The 12,500-nt window shown below is 39.6% G+C and overlaps 2 protein-coding genes across 3 annotated transcripts in view; one reads left to right on the top strand and one right to left on the bottom strand.

Annotated features, from left to right (window-relative positions):
* LOC137973133 (cytochrome P450 27C1-like) overlaps positions 1–10,401 on the top strand; it is a 14,131-nt gene extending 3,730 nt beyond the window's left edge. Inside the window, exons 3-9 of one of the 2 annotated variants that reach the window (XR_011117175.1) lie at positions 2,835–3,211; positions 3,669–3,835; positions 5,089–5,167; positions 8,145–8,307; positions 8,534–8,577; positions 9,592–9,766; positions 9,934–10,401. Coding sequence is in view for 1 of the 2 variants with exons in the window: in XM_068819952.1 (XP_068676053.1) it covers positions 2,835–3,211; positions 3,669–3,835; positions 5,089–5,167; positions 8,145–8,307; positions 8,534–8,577; positions 9,592–9,696 (935 nt within the window). In the remaining variant the exon portion in view is untranslated. Of the gene's footprint in view, positions 1–2,834; positions 3,212–3,668; positions 3,836–5,088; positions 5,168–8,144; positions 8,308–8,533; positions 8,578–9,591 lie in introns of both variants that reach the window. The other variant, XM_068819952.1, reaches the window with a different exon arrangement.
* Positions 10,402–10,524: 123 nt separating this feature from the next.
* LOC137974045 (neuropeptide SIFamide receptor-like) overlaps positions 10,525–12,500 on the bottom strand; it is a 13,058-nt gene continuing 11,082 nt past the window's right edge. Inside the window, exon 4 of the mRNA XM_068820995.1 lies at positions 10,525–11,539. Coding sequence (XP_068677096.1) covers positions 10,881–11,539 — 659 coding nt within the window. The 3' untranslated portion in view covers positions 10,525–10,880. The remainder of the gene's footprint in view (positions 11,540–12,500) is intronic.

Consider the following 12,500-nt stretch of genomic DNA (forward strand, 5'->3'; position numbering starts at 1 on the left):
GTATTTATTTTGTAGATATATAGATCTGTTCAGTTATAACGACTGCCTTGTTTATGTAAGTCATAAAGTTATCCTATTACCACGAGTTGTTGGTGTGGTTAGAGTTGACCTTGGGGTCAGTTTTGCTAAAACAAGTTGCAAAAATATTGGAGACACTTCACCTTCTATCTCTGACACTGCAGCCGCCCTCCCCCCTTATCAGTGTTGCTAGCATCTTGAAGACAAAAAAAAGTGTTGGAAACTTAAGCAGTCAACATTGAAAGGGGGAGAGGGGAGGGGAAGTGGGAAAGGTTTAAATTCTAGATACGGCGGGTATTGGAAGCTAGAAAAGGTGTTTTTTTTAATGAAAGTGTCTCGACAATTTTGCAACTTGTTGTAGCATTCTTTTTAGCTTGGAGTAAACGCAGGATCAACCAGGGGCCATTCCATTTAACATCCTCACCCCCCTCTCATGGACAGCATAGTTTCTGAGTGGTAGTGAACCAGTCACGGACCTTTGATCTTGTGATTTTTTTCGAGGGGTATAGCAAAAATCAGCCCCTATTTTTGAGGGGAAGACGAAAACTTTGCTTATTTTTGTGTCAGGTTTATGGTCTTGACATTGTGATCTTCTTTTTCTGAGGGGTTAAATTTGTGGTGCCCTCATCCATGGGGGGAGGGGGGTGGATGTTATTAAGCTCAACACAAAAACTGCATTTGCTGAACAAGGTACCTCCTTAGCACTGACAAGGGAACTGAATAATTGCTTCAAACCGTAAGCTATAATACATGCATGAACACTAATCTACATGCAAGGATGACCAACGTGGCGGCGGTAGTGCGATTTACTATAAATCAAAGCTTGTTGCACGACGAAGAACAAATATAAGCTTAATTTGATTGATGTTGAAGCTTTATGGCTTGAATTTACTTTCCCGAACAGGAGTATACTTAAGAATCAAATTTACTATCTTCAGCATGTTTTTATCAAGGGGAGATCATGCACTACTCAGATGGTGTATGTATTACATCACTTAGGTAAAGTGCTGGATTGCTCTGGTCAAATTGGTGTTTTATACCTTGATTTTTCCAAGGCCTTTGATTCAGTGCCACATAACCTCCTCTTGTATAAACTCAATCAGTGTGGTATAAATGGGAGCCTTCTGAATTGGTTTTCAAGTTATTTAATGGGGTGCAGACAAAGGGTAGTAATAGAAAGCAGCTCATCTGATTGGTTGCCAGTAGTTTCAGGAGTTCCTCCAGGGTCTATTTTGGGACCTTTCCTGTTTCTGCTGTACATTAATGACCTACCTAGCATTGTTTCTCCAGAATCGACCCTGGCCTTGTTTGCAGATGATTCAAAGTGCTTTCGGTCAATAAAAACCTTGGATGATTGTTTGGAGTTTCAGGATGATGTGTCTGCAATCAAGAGCTAGGGTTACTCTTGGGGGATGCAGTTTAATTCCAGTAAATGTAAAATTCTTCGTATAACTAGGTCCCTACATCCTCATAGTTATCCTTATTTTATGGGAGTTAACTTGATTAATCCTGTTAATGTTTATCGGGATCTTGGATTTGTGGTGGCAAGTGACCTTACATGGAAAGTTCATGTTGACTCCATTGCTAAGAAAGCTAATCGCTCAATAGGTTATATCAAACGCACATGTGGGTTTAAAGCTCCGGTGCAGGCTAAGAAATTATTGTATTTAATTATGGTGCATAGCAAAGTGGAAATTGTCCACTCCTGAAGAAGAGCTGCATAATTGTCTAGGAATCGCTGAAAACAGCTTGCGCGTACTGTCCATCTAGTGGGGCAAAGGCCAAATATGCCCTTGGCTTCAGATTCAGGGCCTTCTAGCTTTTCTTTTATTTTCCCCAGGAGATTTTCTTGTTTTGGTGAAAACTTTATGAGGGAAACGATTTCTTTTGCTGTGTCCATAGTGTCTGATTTTGTCTGGAAAAGTAATCAGAAATTTTAAGAGATCTCTTCTTTGCATTACTGGTGGTATGTGAAGTCTCGTCGTTCGTATTTATGTTGCCGTACGTGTACCATGTGCACTTCTTTGTTCGTAATAACCGCCGGATTGAATGTTCCGTGATGACCAGAGCTATACACAATTCTGCGGTTTAAGTACTTTCGATGACAAAATGTTTTCATAAACAGACCGCGTTCAATAAAACTTGCAATTGGAATGCTCCACGAGCCGTGAAGCCTGTCATCAAAAGACGGACTTCGCGCTGATCGAGCTAAAATTAGGACGCACAATAACAAGAGAAACAATAACTTCATGATCTTCCAAAAATCAAGGTTGAAACTAATAAACAAATTGTTTGAGAATCGCCTTATAAACTAAACCCAGTTATTACTTTGGATCGAAATTGACCAATTACGAAACAACGCGTTTTCCTGAGAGGTCCGCAGGAAAAAGAAGCTATTCAAAAGACGTTTACCTCTGCTAGGTTAAAAGCGGAAAAATATTTTACAATTGTAACGACTAATGCTTCATTCTGTCTATTTATCTGCGGGTTTGTCTTTGCCAGTAACTCTGGTCACTTTCGAATTAACGAGTTTTTGCTATTTTTCACTCCGTTACTTTTGTTAAATTATTTTTTGTTCAATATGTTTTTATTCTTGCAAAAATGTCGGTGGGGGAGGGGGGGGGGGCTAAAGCCCTCCCAGCCCTTCCCTCTGCGCGGTCCCTGGGTGGTCGATATTAACCCCAGGATAATTGTAACAAAATCCCATAGCTTGCCATGGTTACTGACCTTTCAAACAGGACAGCCCATTTCAGGTCTTGGCAACCCGACAAATCTCTTAAATTCTCATGAGATCTTAATTTGTTGTAATATTTCAGCAATCGGAACTGTCCTTTTTGAGACTCGATTTGGTTCCTTCAGCAAATCTCCATCAGTTGAAGATGCCAAGTTCTTGGAATCAGCTCATAAGATATTCTCATTGTTTTTGAAGCTTTTCCTAGTTCCTTCATGGTTCGATAAGTTCTACAGGTTGAAGTCTGTCCAGGATTTCTATGATCACATGGATGTCATCTACAGTTTTGGCGACAGGTGTATTGAGAAAAAGATGAGCGAAATACAAGGGAGACTTGATAAAGGAAACATTCAGGAGGATGACGCTGCTGAGTTCCTCACCTTTCTAATCAGCAGAGAAGACATCAGTTTCAAAGAAATAACAACGAACCTGCTTGAAGTTCTTTTCCCAGCAATTGAAACGGTATGTGCTGGTAAGCCTAACTCCAAATTAAATAGATGTTTTTGGATCTATGAAGAAGGAGAGATGTTAACGATTTCAATAAATATAAGCATAAAGATAAATTAAGACATCCAGAGACCAGTACTTGGGTTACTGGCAACGGCATGTCCCAGTACTTTTACAAATTACACAATGAAACTAAATGGTTTTTGTCCGGGTGCTCCGGTTTTCACCTCTCCTCAAAAACCAACATTTGGCTTGATTTGCGTTGATTTTTAATTTCAATTTACAATGTCCCCAATTAGTGCTCCAGCACTAGAACGATTAGACACTTAAATGAAGTTCCTTCCTGCCTACCTTTCTTCCTTCGAAAACCCCTAAAATATGGTCGCACAAACCAGAGAATTTTCAAAACATTTGAGATTGACTCAAAAAGCCACAAGGCTTTAATTTTTGTTTTACACTGAATTGTTTACAGACATCTTTCACTACTTTGTGGACTTTGTACTTGATTTCAAGAAATCCAGACGTACAAAAACAACTTCACGATGAAGTGAGCTCAGTTCTGAAACCAGGGGAACGTGCTACACCTGCCGCATTGCAGAAAATGCCATTCTTGCGAGCATGTATCAAAGAGACTCTAAGGTAACGTAAATTAAACTGGATCGAAACCTGTGGTCTGTTACAAAGTTTGCGAGATATTTATTATAGTGCTTGATCGTTAAATCAAGCCACTATGATTATGGCCAATTATAACGTACGCGGCTCAAGTTCGCGTTTCGCGCGAGACGTGACTGTCAAAGCGTCACGTCTGCGACAACACTGTTGTAGACAATTGTTTTTGTTTTTTTAGTTAGTTTCAAGACAAAGGAGCAAAGAAGCCAAAGGTTATCAATCAATGAACGAAATAGAGTTGCTGAACTCACCTTCTTTATTTTCTTTTTGGGATGTTGTATTAGAGGTTGGTTTTTTGTGCTGTTTTCCCGCAGTGAAGTACCCACACCCTCATATACGGTATGGTATCACCCTATCGGGGTGCTTCCTGTTGCCTCAAACACACCCAAAAAAAACCTTGGTTCGCAAGCGCCCTGAAGGACAGATGAGCAAGGATGGCACAGTCGGTTAGTGCGCGGCCTTGGTGCTAGAGGTCCTGAGTTCGAATCACAAATCGCGCATCCTAGTTTCGACTTCTTTCCTTTCCGTGTAGCTAAGTAGCTTTAAATACCCGTAAAACGGAGCACTGATGGAGAGGGGGGAGTAAAATGAGGGCACCGTCGAACTCAGGTTTGTCAGTTGAATTACTGTTACGAGTTATCGACGTTAAATATGGTTACTTTACTTTACTTTATGATGAATTTTTCAAAAACAATGTTACCAAATAAAACTCGGACCTCGGAAAAATACTGCGCAACTCGCAAAATATCGGCGCGTATTATTTGTTCAACCATCGAATAAGGTGTATATATATCCCTTATGCCTCTTCGCAAGAGTGTTATCAGCTAGCAGTGCAGTACGTCAGTGGTTTGTATGGAAAGACAGCAGTGGTTGGTCTGAGGAGTCCAGAGCGAATAAGATGTTACACACATTTTGCCATCTCATTGGCAGCAAAAGCCTTCGCAACCGCTTAGGTGCTCTTTCGTCATCCTGTAAAAATGAGAATAGGATCATCTTCAGCCATCCTTTTCATTTATTGCTCAGGTCACTCTGCACATAACATTCAAATGTTCCAATTTTTGGACCGTATATCAGTTGAGTAAAATGTTTTTTGTGGTGAATGCTTGGATTATATTTTGGCTTATTGATTTCTCAAAAACTTGCTATTTAATTTAAGCTTTGTTTTCAAGTTGTTTTGCTTTACGTTAAATCTCGTCTATGTTTCCACTGTTTTTTTTCTTTAGGATGTATCCCATTGCTTTTGAAAATACTCGTTTTCTTCCGGAAGAGATCGTTATCCAGGGCTATCGCATACCACCCAAAGTAAGTCACTTTGATAAGCCGACATGGCGAGCTTGATTGATTATTGATTATTCCCATCTTAACGGTCTATGCTTCTTCCTAGACTTCGAGAAGTCCCTTCATAAATCAGTCGGGCGACCCGCTTTTCTGAGGCAGTCGCGTTTTGTCACGCAAACGAATAAAAAGACCGAGGGAGGCTTAGGAAGAGGAGAGAAAGAAGGGACTTCACCCTTTACTGTAACCGACGCGTTCAGAATGACCAAATCTGCTAATCTAATTTTTGAAAGTGATATGACAGATGGTTCCGCCTTTTTTAAAGACCCAAAATAACTACAATAACGGCGTGGGAATATTTATGTGCATGTCGAATTCAATGAACTATTCGGAAAGGAAACCGCAGAAAAACTACTGTATTTACTTTGAATTCAATGACCGACACTCCAAAGAAACCCGGTAAAAAGAGCAGCAGAAAAGCTAAGCAGAGAGAGGCCTCAAATTTTTGCCGGATTTGCAGAATAAATGATAAATTGAATGTTGGAGTGTTTTGGCAAGTTTTGTTTTGGTGTGATGTTCGACCTCAACTATCAAGGACAAATTCTTGTTAAGAACGGAGGACTCAGAAGACACAGCTTGTTCAGCAGAAATAATGACTCAACACTTGTTTGAAACCATTTCCTTTAAGAAACTCCCATTCTTCTCGAAGGCAACTACTCATAGATAATCGTTCGACCGAATCTCGTCTTAGGTGATGCTGCAACGAGGAACGATTTCCACGATCGAATAGCGTTTGACTCTCATAAATAAAAGTCTTGCCGGAAACCAGTTGGTAGCACAGCCATAGCATTCTTGCCCGATAGTAGAGCTTCGACTGCAAGTTTATGCTCTTGTTTGGGTTCATTGTTTCCCATTTTGAAGGAATAAATGATCGAAATGTACCGCTAAAAGGCGTATCGTACTTATAATCGAAACACAATTGACAAGAAGTAATTAACTTGTCAGAAAAATTTGACAGCGGTGCATCGTCAACGGACCAATCCGAATTCTGAACGCGTCGGTTACAGTGCAATCCCTTCTTTCTGTCCTCTTCCCAGGGCTCCCTCGGTTTTTTAATTCTTTTGCTTGACAAAACGCGATTGTCTCAGAAAAGCAGGAGACTCGACTGATAAATGAAGGGACTGTTCGCAATCTAGCTTTCTTCCCTGCCGTGGGTACTGTAGACTGTTTTTGAAGGTTAACGATAACCATAACAAAGCGAATTGCATCAATACTATTTGATAGTACGAGCGACCCTCGATCAACGCCTTCACTGTAGCGTCAACTAGGGAGTTTAAGCACGCGCGTTTTTGAAACGCGGACGACAACCGGAAGTGACCTGTTTTCCCTTTCAACTTGTCTTTACACAAATACATTTATATTGCTATTCATGTTAAGTATCTTTTCTACATTAGAGATGATTAGTTTAAAAATCTAGGAGACACTGCTGTCCTGAAATGCGAAATGTTCACTTTCGGTTGCCATACGTGTCTTAAAAACGTCGCGTGCTTAAGCTCCCTAGTTGCTCGCGCAGAGCACGTCGGGCAATGACATCACCCATCGTTCATCAACCTCGTTCCCAGGGTCTCTTTTCTCTGCCTTCATTGTCGTTGAGAAAAGACCCTGGTTCACTCTGGTCACGTGTCTCTCTGGAATCTGTTAGGGGATGGGTGGCAATGTAGGCCTTGTCGACATTGCAAAGAAGGAAATCAGCACGCAATTGGTTTTGTGGCCAGATGACCGTCTTTTTTATGTACCACACATATGGAATTCGTTGTGAAAGGTCAAAAGGTGTGGTCAAATCGATGGGACGCCACAGAAAATACCCTCGCGTTATTTAAGTTTTCACTCGTGTGAAGGTCCGGATCAACGAAGAATGCTAATAGTTTGCGACAATTTTAAAGGAAACAAGATTTTGTCGTGCAAGAAAACAAGCGAAACGTTTATCCATGGGAAACAAACCTGTTCAGCGATCAGCCGGTGTGTTGTTATTTAACTTCTCTTGTCACGTATCGACGTCAAATCATCAAATCAAACTGTATTAACATGTGCAGGTATTTTATTTTGTTCTTTGATTTTCGTTTTTCTTTCGAATGTTAAACAACGTGATTTCTAAAGTCGCAATCTTGAACAGCGAGTTGACAGTTTTGACTTACGATATTTATATTTAAACAACTGCGTGTAAATTGTCGATGTCGTTAAGGTATTTTTTATTACCACTGCACAGCGCTTTAATAGCCTGTATATTTTTAGCCGCGGTAAAGTAAAAAAGGACATTTTTATCAAGCAATCGTATTGTTTGGTGTAGTCTTTGATGTTAGTGTTTGTTCTGGAGTAGCAACTTTAGTTACTAACAAAATCAATTCTTTTTTTTGTGAACGGCAGTCGCCGCTCGACATTGAACTTGTGGGAATATAAGATCCGCTCCTTTGACCTTTTTGATACTTCCATTGTAAGATAAAGATTACTTATTTAAAAATGCCTTGTCAAACGAATACTCGTTCGCCCAGTTGCGGGATCACAATATAACGAAAACACTACCCTAGTGGGAAAACGTTTGTCGACGAGTACCACGTGACCAGAGTGAACCAGGGTCTTTACTCAACGACAATGGAGGCAGAGAAGAGAGACCCTGAACGATCATTTGAACGTCATCTCAAAATATGTATTTGCTTTATCTCGGGATGTGTAAAACGTAAGGAATGTCACGTTAAGCTTTTGTTGGATGTTAACTAATGTTATCCGGTGCAAGGATGCTCTTACTTAGGTCTGAAGTATGAAGCAACGTGAAGCAAAGAAGGTGCGCATGCGTGTTCTATTCCGTTCTGTTCACACTAAAACATTCTTGAAGTATGCGAAATCATTGCGTCCGCGTTTTGCACTCAGACTTCAGTGTTTTTCCTAGCGCTTGCGTCTTCGCATACGTTAGCTTCTCTGCCCTTACGTATTGACTTCTCTTTGGTAGACAATGGTTCGTATGGCGTTGTATTCAATGGGCCGCAATCCCAAGCTGTTTGATGAACCCTTAAAGTACAAACCTGAGCGGTGGATGAGGGATGATACACACAAGTCCTCATATCATGCTTTTGCTTCTCTTCCTTTCGGATATGGCACTCGAATGTGCCTTGGTAAGTGGATGCACTTCCTGTAGCTAATAGTACTTGAGTGTACAACCAGATTAAACAAAATCACTTAGACATGTTCGACAGCAGTGTAAGGGCTAATCGCGGGATAAGTTTGATAAAAAACAAAACAAAAACAATTAGTTGGCATGGTATTTAAAACTAGTTCAACGCTAGCCCGACTCAGTCCTGATCAATTCATTTAACAATGTTTTACTTTTTCATTGAATAGGTCGCCGAGTGGCCGAATTAGAAATGCGTCTCTTTCTTTCACAGGTGGGACATTACAAATTTATCACGAACTCGTGCTGGTTACGAGTTCAATGTAAATACCAAGTATTATAGGAAATTAACGCGAATTTTTGAAACTCACGTTAATTCAAAAGTTAATTTCCGTGCTCGTAATTAAGTAGCGCGTTAATTTCCGCACCTTATTTACCATTAATTTCCCCCAAATTGTGACTCAGTCCAGACATTCGTGACACCTAACCAAACAATATATTTTATTCACGCACTTTATTTCACATCAATCTTTCACATTTACTGTACTTCAACTTCACTTTCTTCGTGTTCGCTGTCAGAAGAATAGTTCTCAACTTCTGCTTCTTGAAATTTGGTATCATGGACACTTGAAAGAACGGTCCAAGTGGCCAGATTCCTTCGCTTAACCCAAACGTTTAGAGACAATTGCCCGATTTGTATTTTGGAATTTACAGTTAATTGGAATTTAATTTAATTGGATTTACAATTTAATTGGAATTTACAGTTTAATTGGAATTTACAGTTAATGCTGAAAAAAAAATTGTTTGCGTTTTCACAAAAAATTCTCTTTTTGTTGAAGAGGGGTAGCAGACGCTTTAATTTCCAACATTTTGCAATTTTACTCTCTCTTTTGCGTTAATTTTCCTTATTGGGAAGCAAATTTCCCTTTACATCGCATTACTTGAGGTCGCGTTATTTTCAAATACGTTAATTAACAAGAGGTTTCCTGTAATAAGATTTGCCAAGAAAATGCCCCCGGCCTCGGAAAATAGAGGGGATTTGAGATATAAAAATGAGGAACTAACGGGTGCTTTCTTCTACCATCCGTTATTAAAAGAAATAACTTTTCTTTGAACCCAATTACCTCCTTCATTTGTGAAATTGAGAAATATCTCAAATGGTTCATTACTTGGTAAGAGTTTAAGCACAAAAACCAGAACTTTTCGTTTGAAAACGTTTGTTTGATCTGCCTTCTTTTTGATGGCCCCAATTTTGGAACCAAGTTAATAATCTTTATATTTCACTCAGGTGTCCATGAACTTCTGGGTGGAGTCTTTGAATGAAGTCCAACCAACTGTGAGCACACTCTTGGTCCCGGAAAAGAAAATTGAGTTACGATTTGTCGATCGATAAACGGTGAATTGGCGATTTAAATTTAGCTTCGACTGAGTTATGTTTCGCTGGATTCTCACATTAATGCTTAAAAATCAACTTAGATCAACTGTATAGAAATTTGTAAATAGTTATCAATTTTTCATTATTTCTATTTAGTATTGTAAGAGCGCCGAGGCGTAGCGAGGCGCTCCAAAAACTGTAATTATTATTATTATTATTATTATTATTATTATTATTATTATTATTATTATTATTAAAAATCACAGGATCTTTACACATTTTGACAAGTGTTCACTTTCCAACAGAAGCAAAAAAGGACACGTACACCTCGTTTGAGGCCCCAGTCCTTCTATCAAAATATGATAAATATAGCAACGTCTAATATCACAATATGATAAATATGGTATCATCGAAGGTACAACAACGGCTTCGTTTTTTTTAGGTTTTATAATTAGATCCTGTATTAATATCTATAGGTAGTTTTTTAGTCTTTTTATCATATTTTTCATATTATCATATTATTACATTTACTGTGCTTAGTACACGCACTCTCTGTGGTTAATAGCTGTGTTAAATAAGAGTGTGTAAACACCACTGCGAAATTACGAATTTTGATTGGTTATGTGTTGTCAGATTCGCGTTTTGATTGACTGGTAGACAATGTGAGCGTGGATCAAGAAAATCTGTTTCAATCAAGAAGTAAAAAAACAGCATTTTCCTTCATTTGTCGAATTATTTTTGAGAAATATTTTATAAAAGCAATAGAGGACTTTTTCTGTGTTTACATAGCCTCATCCAAACACTCGGGGAGTTGGGAGAAGTCTCGACAGTTTACAAACCCTCGACTGCGTCTCGGGTTTGCCTAACTGTCTCGAATTCTACCAACTCCCCCTCGTTTTTAGATGAGGCTATGTAAAAACAGAAAAAGTCCTCTATTGCTTGAATATTCCTTTTTATTATTTGGGGTTATTATTTTATATTATTTGGGGTGCAGAGATGGCGCAGTGGTGACAGCACTCGCCTCCCACCAATGTGGCCCGGGTTCGATTCCCAGACTCGGCGTCACATGTGGGTTGAGTTTGTTGGTTCTCTACTCTGCACCGAGAGGTTTTCTCCGGGTACTGCGGTTTCCCCTCTCCTCAAAAAACCAACATTTGACTTGAGTTGTGTTAATTGCTAATTTCAATTTACAGTGTCCCCAATTAGTGCTTCAGCGCTAGGACGACTAGACACTTAAATAAACTTCCTTTCCTTTCCTTTCTTTCATCATTTGTTAATACGCAATTGAGCCTTTGGTATGTAAGGTATTTGGTGATTAAGTAGTAAATCTGAGAAGAGATTTCGTTATCAAAGGGTGGAAAATAGCGAATGCAGTAATATATACCATTTTGTTGTTGGATGTCATGGGCAAAAATGAATGGAACGGCGTATACCGCCGAGCTAACCCATATGGCCAAAGTTGTCATTTTGACTTTTCTTAAGGCTCTTACTTTGGCTGGGTATAAGACAGCGAAAAAGCGATCCAGTGAGACGGCCATGACCGTAAAAATTGAGGCGGGTATGGACACCTGGTAGGAAAAGAGAACGATTTTACAAGTTATCTGCCCGAGAATTCCTCCAATCCACTTCAATCCCACCTGAAGAAAAATAATGCTGTACGGCATCGCAAATATTGTGATGAGCATGTCGGCAATGGCCATGTTAAGTATCAGCATATTTGTGACTCGATTCCCTGCCTTTTTCATGATTGCAAAGTATATGGCGATGCTGTTTCCCGCTATTCCAAACATGATCGTCGCAGCATAAAGGACTGTAATGGTGACTTTACTGGTTGTGCTAAATTTTACTGTAAAGGAACTCCCTATGGAGGCAAAGAAACGCTATTTGTTAAAAATGGTGGGGCGATGACAAACTTACTTCCGAGTCAGGATTTCGAGTTGGATTTTCGAGTGAGAATTTCGAGTTGGATTTCGAGTAAGGATGTAGAGTTGTTTTTTTCGAGGTGGTTACTAGTAATCCAGCTGTAGCGGCTCGCCTAGTTTACCGGTAAACCCTCTCTTAGATTTCCAGTGCAATGCAGTCAACAAAAGAACTCCTGTATGGGTGGGGTTAGTGCTTTGCCTTTTTATTCTGCGACATCACTATGTAAAGCATACATGAAGTAAGAGGCAAGACAGTGAGTCTTACATAAAGTCATTACATGCTCCTGATTTCAAAATGGCAAGATTGGGAATACGATAACCTGGCGTAAGATCTAGAATTTGATTTTTCTTGTCATATCTATTCCGGTGGTACAAATTTATAAATCTGAGTTAAGAATTTGACGCAAGAAAAGGCAAATATATAAATCCTATAATTCCCCATGTTTTGAATACCATCAAATGGCTCCAATGCTGCTTAACAGTGCTTTCCTACGGCACCCGCATGACTGTTCTGTTTTCAGCATTTTGAGCGGTTGGATATCATACTGTGCACTGAAAGTACATGTTCAAACCACGTCCGTTCCACAGCAAAGCATTCAAATAATTTTCCACATCGCCCGAACTTTCTTATTGTCCCTGGCTATCGATTATTGCACGCTTGTACACGTCATTCAAGTAAATAAGGTATTTATAAGCCTCCGTGCCATGGAGACTCAAGGCCTGCCCAACCCCTTCTGCTCACGTTTCCAAAATTAAGTGTCAGCTATAGTTTCCAGTCAAAAATACAATTACGAATGCAATACTAGGATATATTAAACAAGATTGCCGCTACCGATCTGCATCCTCGTTTTCCTCCATCAGCTTGAAAAGACTGGCGTTTTTAAAACGAGTGTATGGGTA

The sequence above is a fragment of the Montipora foliosa genome, chromosome 1 (genome assembly GCF_036669935.1).
Source record: "Montipora foliosa isolate CH-2021 chromosome 1, ASM3666993v2, whole genome shotgun sequence".
NCBI lineage: Eukaryota > Metazoa > Cnidaria > Anthozoa > Scleractinia > Acroporidae > Montipora > Montipora foliosa.